The sequence below is a fragment of the Oenanthe melanoleuca genome, chromosome 3 (assembly GCF_029582105.1).
Source record: "Oenanthe melanoleuca isolate GR-GAL-2019-014 chromosome 3, OMel1.0, whole genome shotgun sequence".
NCBI lineage: Eukaryota > Metazoa > Chordata > Aves > Passeriformes > Muscicapidae > Oenanthe > Oenanthe melanoleuca.
Window position 1 is genome coordinate 83,123,757 of NC_079336.1, and position 13,337 is coordinate 83,137,093.

Genomic DNA, 13,337 nt, shown 5'->3' on the forward strand with positions numbered 1-13,337 from the left:
TACAATTAAATGAAGATACTTTAATGAGGTGATACAAGTTCATATTTTACACATCTAAAAATTACCATGAGATAAGAAGACTTTTTCTAGGGAGAAAAAAGTATTCATCTCAAAGATCTGTCTTCTGAGGGTAACATAGTTTCCACCTCTACACTTGGATCTTCTCCTTCCCTTTGAACTGCATCAGTTGCTGAGAGCCATTACCTTTAAATACCGGTTAATATTAGTGCTAAAACAATAATAATCAAATAATATGTACATTTTAGGCAAGCAGGCTGTCTTTACATCTCATTCCAAGTAAATGTACTATCTTCCAGGAAGTAATATTCACAAATTATTTTAGAGAAAAGTTACTGTACAAAGACAACAGAAGCTAAAGTTCATAAAAAGATTAGTCAGTACAATTAGACAGACGTTTGCTTGTAGTTCTTCGTATCCAAGACCTTCTTGCCACACATTGAGCAGATGCCTATAAGCACACAAAAAGTGTGTACATTATTTTAAAATTATTAAAATCTTTCCTCAAAAACACAGTTGCTTTGTTTTTGTAAGAATCTTTTTAAAGAAATTGTTCAAATGAGCTCTTATTGGCAATTTATCTGTTCTCAGACATTCTCAACAGATACTACAAACCTAGAAGGAATTTTGTAACTCCCAATACAAATTAATATGTGCGGTGTGTGTGTAATCCTTCCACTAAAGAAAATAAGCTCTATTTTAAGAGCATTATCATTCACAATACTGTTGGAAGCCTCTAGAATTTGCTGGAATGCTTGAAGAGAGCCAGGAAAAGCTCAGTTCTGACAAAAAGGTAAAAATGGTGTATTGTTAACCACTTTAAATCCCGTAGCCAAATGAGGCCTGAGAGGGACAGAAAGTAGCAGGGCTAAGAAAATACAGTCACCAACAGACTGCTAAATGGGATTAACAGGGATGCTTCAGAGAACTGAGGAAGTTTAGAATATGTTTTCATAGAATTAAGGTATTTATAGAGCAGGAGTGAAAAATAATGAACATCAAGACTACTTGAGAGCTGAAGTGAAAAACACTGATATCCCAAAGGACTTTGCTCTAAACTCTAAGAGTGTCAAGTCAAAAGACCAGAGCACTAAAATGTACACAAGCTGGCAGAGGGGTGGGCTGTCTCAATCTTTCCCTCTCCTTTCAAAGCAGAAAGGTGCTAAGTCTTTTATCTGGTATGACCACACTTCAATTTACACAAACATTCAGCAGCAAACAAAAAATGTCAAGTGGCATCTACTCCTGATTTCTCCAACATGTGTACTTTCATATACTGCGATCATGACTGGACACATATCTAGCAGTCCATTAGGGAAGAGAACAGCAGGGAACATGATTACTCTGGAGACCAAAATTCAGCCCACTAAATATTGACTTCAGGTCTAAACTGAGGATTAATTAACTTGAGATTGCCTCTCAGTTTCAGAGATACACAGCAGCTGAAGCACTGGGCCATATGACTGCATTTGCTTCAAGGAGTATGCCCTAATGACATCTTTGATGGTCAGAGCCAGAACCTAAAGCACTTAGAAAGTTCTTAATTTCATGAAGGTAACAGGTTCAATCTGGAAGGATACACAAATAGACAAAGATCAAAACCTGAAGCCCACCCAAACCTGATATAACTTTAAGAAAGAGTACAAGGTTCCATCATATGGGGTTCAGGCAGCCATGTGGGGAGGACCTAGCAGGCAACATTCCTACAGCAGGCTGCTAAACCACTGACTCAGTGACACAGCATGTAATTATTGAACAAATAATTTCATAAACAAGGCTTACTACTGGCTAGGTGTAGCTGTACATCTAAAAATCAGTTCACATTATGTGCTATAAAAACTCCTTGGCATTAAATCATGTAACTGACTTAATGCTTTTTTTCCATCCAGGAATTTTAGATTTAGCTATCAAAAAAAGGGGACAGAAAAGAAGGGACCAAAAAGGGGACTGAAACAAGCAAATGAGTTTTGTAAGACATGGGGTATTTTAAATTAAGGAAAATCAAACTTGTTAGATGACAGTTCTCTATGCAATTGCCAAGATTAAGTTTAGAGTTATTTTTCCAAATGTACTGCTTCAGACACCGGAAATATTCTAAAAGAAGCAGAATTACAGAATGACAAATGTTTAAAAGAATCTCCTTCAGTCTCTAGTCCTGCCCCCCTCAAAACAGCCAACTTGGATAAGGCTGGCTCAGGTCAAGTCATGCTCTGAATATCTCCTGTAAAGATTCCACAACCTCTGACAGTATCTACAGTATTACTGGTGGTTACTAGAATATTTGATCACTCCCAGACTGAAAAATTGCTTTCCTTGTATGTAATTAGAATTTTCCACATTCTAACCTGTGTACACTACTTCTTATTTTATTACTGTGTACTTAAGAGTCTGACTCCATGTTCCCTGTGCCTGCCTATCAGTAGTTGAAGACAGCAATTAAATCTCATCTTAGCCTTTCCTTCACAAATACAAATTCAAGTGTTGTACCTTCTCTCTTGTTCCAAGCCAAACTGGGGTATTTTGGCACTCTGTGAAACTCACCTTTTTTATAGGCACATCCTTGACAATAGTGGGACCCTGGCTGATGGACTGAACTCTTACAAATCCGACATATTGCAAACTTGTTTTTTCCATAAGGATCAAACCTGGGAAAAAGTAAAAGTATTTTATTTATACACCTTGAAATGAAGTTTTTCTTTCTGCCTTATGCTAAAAAGTCTAAGCCAGAGGGTGCAGTCAGAAACTCCAACCAAAACTGTAATTTAGAAAAGGGACACACGAGAATTATTTCTAACATGCTACACAAAGTATGCAGAAAAGCTCCAACTTTCTCCATTAATAAACATTTCTTCCATCACAGACAACAACTTCAGGAAAGCAGAACTAAAAATGTTTATTTTTACTAATATATTACATGATTTTGAACTTAAACACCTTCCAGCAGCATCTTGCCCCATTGCAAACAGAATGTCTGGCAGACATAAAGGAAATGCTCAAGAGATTATCATGGCAATATTAGCACAGAAAATAAGTATTCTTAGCTTCTCTCCTACAAAAGCATCAAATCCTAGCAATCTCAGTGAGACCTGCAGTAAAATAGTTGTCCACACTCTATGACTGAGCAGAAAGCACCCATGAACTGGGTGTATGTAAATATGTATGTAAAATATGGATGTATTTTTACCAACAAATCAAATACCGTAATCCCCTCAACTTTAATTTATTAAGGACAAGTTTGGAGTAGTGGTCCAGGAAAGCAGGAAACAGGCCTCAGTTAGTTTGCTAATTGATGTTCTTAGCCAAAATCAGTTTTAAGTACTAACCTTGCCTTCTTTGAGGTCAATGCCTTGTTTTCATTTAATTTGCGACCACCGCTTTCTACAAAGAAAACAAATCAATAACCAAATCAATTTCCCCATTCCAAGCATACTTCAAAAATCTTCATTTACGACTTTTACTGTATGCAAATGAAATCACAAAGAGAGTTAAAATATTCAGCACAGCATTAGGAGACAGGGTAACAGAACACTTTATACTCCATTTAAACACTCTATGAATAGTCATCACATGCAAAAAGAAAAAAAAAAAAAAAACAAATCAGAAAACAAAAACAGAGAAATTCAATACTGAAGAGTCCTGGACAAATAAATTCCTGCTGCATTAAATCATCACGGGAAAGAAAGTATATGACTTAATATTTAACCTGATTAGTAATATAAAGTTTTGGTCTTAAGATGGTAACATAGCTCAGGTGCCCAAACAGCTTTGTAATTCCACAAAACCAAGTTGCTAAACCTTGCTGAGGTTACCTGTAGTGTTTCTTGCACCATCTTTCCATGTATCAGGGGTGATCACTGTTCCAAGCTTCTTCTCACCTACATAACGAAACATTACAAAGGAAAAAAACTCAGAAGCACAGAATCAATTAGATTGGAAAAGATTTCTGAGTTTATCGAGTCCAGCCCGTGATCGATCACCACCGTGTACCCAGACCATGGAACCGAGTGCCACGTCCAGGCTTTCCTTAAACTCCTCCAGGAACGGTGACTCCACCAGCAGCTCCCTGGGCAGCCCGTTCCAATGTCTCATCTCCCTTTCTGCGCAGAAGTTTTCCGAGTGTCCAACCTCAACCTCCCCGGCCCAGTTTAAGGCCTGTTGCTTGTTGCCCGGGAGAAGGGGCCGACACCCACCCGGCTGCGCCCGCCCTGAGCCTCCTCCCTTCCAGACTGAACAACCCCAACAGCCCCGGCCGCTGCTCATCAGACCTTGTGCTCCAGACCCTTCACCAGCTCTGCCGCCCTTCTACGGACCCGCTCCGCCACCTCAATGTCTATTTTGTGGTTAACTGAAGGCAGCACTCGAGATGCGGCCTCACCAGTGCCCAGCACAGCGGGACAACCCCTGCCCCGGTCCTGCTGCTCACGCGATTGCTGATACAGGACAGAATCACTTAAACTATGCGCATTAATGCGCTCCACAGGCGGAGAATGACAGCTCACGCAGGGCCCTGCCGGAAACGCCACCCTGAGCAGCCCGGGACCCACGGCTGCTGCTCCGCTCAGGGCGGCTCGGGATCCCCGCGGGCAGGGCCCGGTGAGGGCAGGGCCCGGTGAGGGCAGGGCCCCCCGCACCCCGGTACTCACACTTGTCGCACACCATGGCGGCCCCTCCACAGCCGCCGCCGCTTCCGGCACCGCCCCGGAAGTGCCGCCGCTCGGGCCCCGCCGCCTTCCGCTGCCGGGCGGCGCCGCGCGCTCCGCGGTAAGAGGCGCGGGCGGCCCCTGCGGCCCGCGCGGGATTTGGTTTTTTGAACGAACGCCATTTCCAGCCCCAAATCCTCACCCGGGCCCTGCGCTGCCCTGCGCGTCGCGGCGGCGGAGATGCCGCCCCGCGGCGCTGCCGCGGCGTGCCGGTGACCGGGCGGGACTCGGTGTGTTGCAGGTGCCGCTGGCCGGACACCATGAGGGAGGCGGAGATCGGGAGGCTCCTGGCTGCCAACCTGCTCTGCGCTCTGTCCATCGTCCTGGCCGCCGTCATCCCCGCCGTCTTCCTGGACGGGTTCAGCGTCGTGGGAACGCACCTCACGTGGCTGTGTGTTTGTTCTGTTTGTGTTGCTACCCTTAATATAATCTTGCACTTAGTCCTTAAACCAAATCAGTCTCCTAAGAGGCGTTCCTTTGCTCACAAGGTAAGATTTTTATTTATTTTTTTTTTAATTCTTAAATTGCTACCAAACAATACAGAGGGGAAGAAAATTCTCTGAAATAATCAAATGAGAAAGAAGACGATTTTTGATGGTGAATTCTCATTTTCCATTAGTGAGTTGAGTGTAGTACCTTTTGAAACAGATTTTTCAGTATTTTCATGGTGTTAAACTTTATCTGAATGACCTGTTCGGGTGAGTGATTCTACGTTTCCTGTTTCTTATCAATGCAAAGTTGTTTGTAGTCCCAAGAATTTGCACAGTGGCAAAATTAAATAGCTCAGAACTCGTTTTGTAGTCCAGACCTGGCTCATCTTCTTGATAAGTGGATATAGCAAGAAGAAATGTCATCACACGTTTCTCGTGTGTAGTTTTAAGTTTGTAATAACTCTAAAAGAAAAAAAAAACAAAAAATTCAGAATCTGATAAAAGAGATATTATGCTGCACTTGAACAATTTTTAAAGTCATATGGAAACATTAAAATGGCTCCATTTCCTTGTATGATGAAATTTGCATACAGAAGAATCTGAAGTTGGGAGAAACTTTTTCTAGTTACAGCTTGCAACGGGGACCATTAAAGATATGAATCCCAATGGAATGCTTTTGAACAGAGTGATTTTGGAGCAGCTCACGACTTCACCAGCAGTGGGGGAATACCCCAGAGTTTTAAAGTCAGGTGGATAGTCTTGTACTCCTGACTTGCTGAGCCAGGCAAGATGTAGTGAGTGCTCTGAGGTGGTTCTGAAACATTTAAGTAATCGTCCCTGTGAGCATATCTTTGCATGCAAAGCTTCTGTCTAGTTTTGCTGACTGAGGAGGATGTGAAATGCACAAAACCATGATGGAAAGTGAGCATTTTAACCATCCGTGATTTAAAAATGAAGCACACTTCATGTTCTAGGTGAGATTTCATCCCAGGAAATAAATATAGAAAGGAATAAATATAGAGAAATAAGGGTTCAAGGAAAGTTATGGATTTTACATTGGTGACCTGCTCAGAACAGACCTAACCAGAACTGTTTATCAAGTGTTTTTGCTTCTACATGATATAGTGAGTACCCAGAAACTGTTGTTTAAGTTCATAGAAAATTACATGTTTTCCACACTTAGAGAAAGTAATGGATATTTCTCAAATATAGTCAGAATTTAAAGTGCCAAGTTCAAAATGTAGTTTTAGTTAATGTAATTTTGATTCTCTATGTAGCAGACTTTTTAATATTGTATGTTTTCTTGCCTTTAATTTTTTTTTCACTTTTTATGAGAGTTGCCTTTTAATGAATGGATATGACAGTCAGATGTAAAACAGAAGTGTCAAAATATCCAATAAAATTACTTCTGGTTATCTTGTAATTTCTGGTTATATTTTTTGTTTGCCCCGTTTAATGGGATGCATGAAAAAACATTGCGGGTGGAGTGTGATCTTTTAAAATTAATTATTTAAAGCATTAATATATGGAAAACTGTTTTGAAATATGCCATGCTATTATATTGTGCTGCAGCTGAAATTAAAGAAGTAATTAGAGTACAATGCTGTTAAGATATAGACTGTGTATGTTACTTATGTTCTGTTTTGAAGCATTATTCTGATATTTCATTGCTCTTTTTTAGATATCCAGATTTCTAAAATGCTGTATATACTTTTTCATGTCTTGCATACTATTTCATGCGATTATTGTTCTTTATGGAGCACCTCTCATAGAGTAAGTCAGAAGACCCTCTCTTTCTCTAAACATTCTAAGGGGCAGCTCTCCTTGCAGATGTTGGTATAAGTACTTGTGTATTTTCTGGTACTCTGGAAGTTAAGGGATAAGCTCCTGGCTGGGGGAAGAAGGGTGGCTGTTTTAGCTTTCTCTTGGTTTTGGATTGTTTTGGGGTCTTTTTTGTTTGTTCAATTTTAGTTTTTGGAAGCCAGCTCTTAAATGAGACTTCTGTAAATAGTAATTGTAAGACAAACAACTCCTTTTACTTTAATTTTTATGTTAAACATATGGGCACAAACATTTTTTGGAGTTTCATTTAGTTATTTTCCGTATAAAATTCTAAACTGCACATCTCACGTATCTTTCATACTTTTGATATTAATGTTTTAACTTTTATGGAAGTTTAAAAGAAGTATGAAGCAAGCAGAGTTTGTTAAGTTACACTAAGTTACTGACCAACAATAGCATCATGTAGTTTGGTTTCATGGTTGCTGTCACAACACCGAACAGGAAAAATAAATGGAATCATGAAGTAAATATCCAAGCATACTTCAATTTAGAGCTAATGATCTATGTGAGGTACACCTGTGTTTTTTAAAAAATGTTACAGGTATCAGGCATTTCAAAAAATTATTGCATCTCACTCTTGAGATAACACTCAAGATACACTTGAGATAGCAGCACTATTTCCAGCTTCCTTTACTATTCTATAGAGTAAGAAGAGTAAGAAGAAAATATTTTATTCTTGTATATGCAGTTTAAGAAAGCACACGTGCTTTCACAAATTGACTTGGAGGGGCTTTATTCTTCCTAAATCTTGGAACTTCTAGAACAGTAGCAACCACCTCACTTAATTTTCTAATATTCTTTTTATAGGTCAGTGACTGAGACATTTTTGTTTGCAGTTCTTCTGTCTACATTTACTACTTTACAGTGCTTGTGTTTGCTGGGACCAAACATACAGGCGTGGATACGGGTATTTAGTAAAAATGGGTAAGTTCTAAACTAAAGTTTCTGATATTTCTCTGAATAGAAATGGGCAGAATTAATGGAAACTGTATATAATGGAATTTTTTGTAAAGAAAATAAAACTTCCTTGAATGATGGGTGGTTTTTGTATTTGTGATTACAGACATATGAGAGCTTTTCTGACAAAGATTTATTTGAAGATAGTGATTCGGAAAAATGGCTTTTTACTTTTGATGTTCAGATGCTAAATCTCACTTTATATGTGTTTGAAGGAAATAAAGTTTCCAGCACATATTCTACTGGAGTGAAAATATTGTGCAGTCCTATATGATGGTTAGGGGAGACCTGACACTGAGCTATGCATGGAGAATCTTTCAGATAATCCAGTAGTACCTTCATAAATACAACTTTTAAAGTAGGGATAGGAAGTTTTAAACTTACTGCCTTTAAGCAGGTACAATTTTAAACTTGAATATAATGTTGAAAATTACACATGACTTACTGTGTTCTTGAGTATGTAATCTTAACCCATTCTCTTCTTTCAGTTTCAAAGAAGGCTGTTTTGAGTGTCAGAGTTTTCAAGCATTAATTTCAAGCCTTCTAACTGCATTTTCACCTACAGTGGCAGCCATGGTATTAGGATATATCAAAGATAATGTATTTTTCAGAAGATTACCATTTTTTCTACCTTTTTGCATTCCATAAATAATGGCATGGTTGAAAGATCGGGGCACTGAAACATAAAGAGGCTTCATATGTGCTTAAGATCTAATAAGATTTTAGTATTCATTCCCCTTAAATAGATGACAAGGATGAAATCTTATCTCAAAAAGTGAAAAGTTGTACTATGCTGCTGACCTGGAATGACTGGAATTATATGGAATTATTTTTGGTTTGCACTCCTGTAGGGAAGGACAAAGGTAGACTTTAATACTATTCAGGTATTGAACTTTGGTTTATCTCAGTTCCCAGCTTACTGAAAAATATCTTGAGACGTTATTCAAGTCATTTACACTTGGGTTTTTTCAGTGAAAGAGTTGAATATACTGTAATAAAAGCAAGGAGTTGCTTAGCCAAAACAAATCATTGCTGATTCACTTGACTGGCTTTGGAGGTTTTGCAACTGGAAATAACAGCTGAATTGAAGTAACGTACTTAATAATATAAGTCTGTCTTTGTGCCAGGTAGATTTTGAATGCCTGTTGATTTCTTTCTTTCCTAGTCTTAATTTCAGTGCAATCATTGTGTAGGAAACAGTTGTCTTGACACTTTTGCTGTGAGGACTTGTTAGTATTTCTTACTAGTGAGCCATGTGACATTACCTGAGTAAAATGTTTATTATTAATGATGTTTGTTTACACTTTGAGTGAATGTAGACTACAAAGAAATATTGCAGCAGATTTCTTTATGGATTGTAGCAAGCTGCTCATTTAAAAATAATCCTATGTTTTTTCATTTGACTGCACAAATTTGGTATGTCATAGGTCTGGGCATGAGATGAGTATATACATGATACATTGAAAGATTCTCTAACTTAACCATGTGAATAGGATGGGACTGGTTAAATGGAAGAAAAGGATGATTAGGTAAAATCAGACCTGCTTTCCTTGAAAGCAGAGTTTAGGGAATTTGTAGCAGGCTTGAAAGTCTAAAAAAGAATGTGTTTTAAAAGTACCTGAGTGCATTTAGACTTAAGTAACCTTAAGCCTATGTATACATAGAATGTGTGAGAAAAGTAAGTCTGTGTATTCTACATCACAAACCCTTCCATTCTTAGTTGGCTATAAATAGGGCCCTTTTCATTAATGCTGCATTTGGAAAGAGGTGAGCCCACGTCAGTATCTCTGGGCTCCTTATTCTGACATCTACAGCTGTGACTGGTGTCATTGTCATGACACTGATCATATGCTGTCAAGTGCTGCTGTGAGCAGTTGGAGGGAATTAAAAGCTACAGAAAGGGTTATCAGCATTAATGGCGGTGTGTGGCTGTTATTTAAATAGTATTTCAATAAATTGGCTGAAACAGCCTCCTGCATAAAAGTCTTTAAGGAACGAGTTTTCAATTGCTTTTTTTTTTTTCTCTCTCTCCCCTTTTGGAGACTATTTCAAATCACTGCTATGAGAAATTGTGTTGAAATTTCTGTTATAATACCAATTATAAGGTATTACCAGGGTAGAAAGGGGATTTTATTTGGATATTGCAAAAAACAGTAAAAAACCATGACATTAGGGCTCCTTCCTGTTTTCATTATGCCTATTTTATCACTTTGTTTGTGAACTGCATACTCTTACAGATTTGAAATGTCCCTTGTAAATGTAGGCATCATCACATACCAAGGCCTACTTAGTATTTAGTCTGGCTGCAGCCAAGAATTCCAAATCTTGTCTATGAAGGAGCTATCTCAGTAGATTTTATGTCAGCTAACCTCTTAATTCAAACATTATTTAAAGCTGAATTGAATGTATTTTATTATTTAAAGGGGTGAAATAATTACTTTGTTTCTCAAGACTTTTCTGCCACTAGTGTTCATTTATTATCTTAAACATTACTCGTTTTGTCTGCACGATTATCTTAGTTTAAAATTAAAGAAACCTGGAAAATGCGAAGTTTATAAACATTGCTGCAGTTGTAAGCCTCATGCAAATGAAGAGTTTATGTGATGGTTTAAAGAATACTTTCAAAAATCTCAATAGGTGTCAGTCATTCCATGAAGAAAAATCAGTAATGGGACCATTTCTCCTTCAGGGTAATGCTGGAGGACAAGTGAAGTTGTGTTTGGGTAGCCAGTCCATGCTGCAGAGGGGTTCAATTAGCAGCTGAAATAGTTGCCAAACTGCCAGTGGCTGTTTTTCACTTGGGCACTGTGCCTTGCTAATTCTGTTGTTTTGCATTTGGACTCAATCTGATATCTCCATATGGTACAGCAGTCTCTGGTGAATCTGCCACACACACACAAGATGTCTTGTGAGGTATAACTGTACCTCAGTCAATCCTTGGTGTATTCTGTTCTCTCTTTTAACTACTTTAAGGCTGTAGTGAATGTTCTCTTCCTTGTTCTGCCTAACAGCTCTCTGCTCAGTTATTCAGCTTCTGTAAATAATTCACAAGAATTTTCTGTATGCAGATTCCTAAACAGTTTTACAGCTATATCAGGAGACTTTGCAAGAAAAAGAATCTCAAATCGGTAGAATTGTGAACCTGAAGTATTTTAAGTTAAAGGGATTGTGTTATTGTAGAAGAAACAGTTCTGCTCCAAATATCAACCTTGCATTGTCAGTTCTGTAGTCTGCAAGACCTTTTTTTCTGCAAACATTGAAAAATGTTGGCTTTAAACTTGTGAGCTGTTTGGTCAATAGCAAGTGCAGCAGTGTGTACTCAAAGGTAAAGAAATTTCATTCTCTTCAAAACCAAGTGTTCTTGTCACACAACCTAAACAGCACATGCAAAGTTCAGAGTTTACTGCACATCTAGTCTTCAAGCCATAACAGTGCTCATATTTTTTCCTCTGTTAGCTAAAGCTAGGTGCACATTTATAATCTGAAATATAACAAACTTAAAACACAGATCTCTTACTGTACTGATTTGGAGAAGTGATTCTAGCCTGGTTCTCCTGTCTAGTTTGTATGATTTAGGAGAAACCTGCATGCTGTTTATCAAATATGTTAATTTTTGTATCTGTTCATAGCCTCAAAAAATTTTGGGAGAAATCTGATATTGGTCTCTGCCATGGTAATTTCTGCTGTTGTTGAAAACTTATAACACTTTTCACAGAGCTATGTCCATCTGGGAGAGCAGTCTACAGATTACTTCCATGTGCAGTATACTTGGAGCTTGGTTTGGAGCATTTCCTATTCCTCTTGATTGGGATCGGCCTTGGCAGGTTAGTATGTACACTCTTACCATAAAGGTACAAAATGCTAATTTTCTGGAGTTACATGCTACACAAAATGGCTCTGAAGCTATTCAGGTGTATTGCACTTGGCCATAAGCTGTTCCTACAGAGTTAAAAACTCATTGGAAACATCTGTGCTTAGGGTCTAAGGAAGTAAAATGCATTATTTTTACTTCCAGTTTAAATAGGTTCTTTTGTTACATGCTTGTGAATGTCTGTTGCATGCAGATTTTATAATGGAATAGAGCTTTAATGATTTGGATAAGAAGCAGCTAGACAAGCTGGAGGAGAAATGTGAAATGATGAAGATGGCTTCAAGTTTGCTTTCTGTCTAGTAGCTTTTATTGTTCACAGGTAGGCAAAGAAAGATGCTTTCCTGTTCTTCCATAAAAGCACTTAACAGACGGTATTTTAAATGTATTTAGATCATGTAGCCAAAGCATTGTATTAAACACTTCTGATTTCAAAGGAAGGCAAACATTTGCTTTTTAGTTCAACAAGAAGAAAGGTGAAGCTGGTATTGCAGATTCTATCTTTATAAATTCAAATGTTTATGCTATTTTCTTACTATGTTTCTTGGCATGGAGAAATGATTCGATTAAACATAACTGAAGTCTGCAATTGCCATAAAATGATGGCACCAGTAACAACTTCTTCCTACATGTGCTCAGTGGATGTTTTCTTTCGTCTCGTTACCAACCTCATCCGCTCTTAGCTGAGTAGTGTCTACCAGGCCTGTTCTTAAGCAGATGGTTTCAGAGGTTTCCAGAACTTGGTGTGACAGGCAGCACACTTTTCCTCTGTGATGTTGTAAACATGCTGTGGCTTACAGATGCACTTCAAATTTGTCTTCTGTAAGTAGCTCACAGCCTGCTTTTATGCCATTAGTCTTCCATTGCAATAGTGTAATTAGACATTAGAATTTGTATTTCAAAAAGAATCGAGGGGTAGGTTAATATTTTAAGCAAAAAAATTTTTTCCCTGAAAACACTTGGTTTTATTCTTGCAAGATGTTTCACCATCAATCTGGCATAGGTGTATGTTGGCACTAATTAATTGTCAACAGACATGAATGTAACCTAAAAATCAAGGGTTTCATTGAAATGCAATCTCCTGTGTTCCTATATTCTTTCCAAGTCTTACTCACTTCCCTGTTCCAATGAGAGGCAAGCATTTTTCCTTGCTCAGTTTGGATTTTAAAATAGCATGTCTCACCTGGCACGTTTTGTTTTATTCCCAAAACCTCAGACTAAGCTAATATGCTGTGTATAAAAACCTTCAACTTCTATGCACCAGTGATATGAGGGAAACTTAGGTCAGGGGGCTCTGATTAACAAAACAAAGACGCTAATAGCTGAGGACAGATACTTTAGGTAGAGTTAATTTTTAGCTTTTTGTCCATTCCTGCATCTTCCAATAGTGGGAGACATGAGTTTGATAATGGTCTGAAAACTTTTTCTGTTTGAAATCTCTTGTGAATTAATAAAAGCCAAATATGACTGAAAATTTAGCTCTATAATCTACACTTCAACATCTAAAACAATACTATCTAA

General features: G+C 38.2%; 2 protein-coding genes across 3 annotated transcripts in view; one reads left to right on the forward strand and one right to left on the reverse strand.

The window, feature by feature from the left end:
- On the reverse strand, positions 1 to 4,737 carry CRIPT (CXXC repeat containing interactor of PDZ3 domain). The gene is made up of 5 exons (XM_056488779.1): positions 4,662 to 4,737; positions 3,828 to 3,893; positions 3,342 to 3,396; positions 2,560 to 2,663; positions 1 to 469 (listed from the first exon to the last, which is right to left on the reverse strand). The coding sequence occupies exons 1-5, from the start codon at positions 4,675 to 4,677 to the stop codon at positions 405 to 407; spliced, it is 306 nt and encodes a 101-aa protein (XP_056344754.1). The 5' UTR covers positions 4,678 to 4,737; the 3' UTR covers positions 1 to 404.
- PIGF (phosphatidylinositol glycan anchor biosynthesis class F) overlaps positions 4,719 to 13,337 on the forward strand; it is an 18,234-nt gene continuing 9,615 nt past the window's right edge. The window contains exons 1-5 of one of the 2 annotated variants that reach the window (XM_056488777.1): positions 4,719 to 4,779; positions 4,960 to 5,206; positions 6,831 to 6,922; positions 7,799 to 7,915; positions 11,664 to 11,772. In XM_056488777.1, coding sequence (XP_056344752.1) covers positions 4,979 to 5,206; positions 6,831 to 6,922; positions 7,799 to 7,915; positions 11,664 to 11,772 — 546 coding nt within the window. In that variant the 5' untranslated portion in view covers positions 4,719 to 4,779; positions 4,960 to 4,978. The remainder of the gene's footprint in view (positions 4,780 to 4,959; positions 5,207 to 6,830; positions 6,923 to 7,798; positions 7,916 to 11,663; positions 11,773 to 13,337) is intronic. The other variant, XM_056488778.1, reaches the window with a different exon arrangement.

Coding starts and splice junctions, on each gene's coding strand:
- CRIPT (XM_056488779.1), bottom strand. Junction 2,664..3,341: donor TTGACCTCAAAGAAGGCAAG/GTTAGTACTTAA, acceptor ACTTTTTCCCAG/GTTTGATCCTTATGGAAAAA. Junction 470..2,559: donor AGGATGTGCCTATAAAAAAG/GTGAGTTTCACA, acceptor GTGTGCTTATAG/GCATCTGCTCAATGTGTGGC.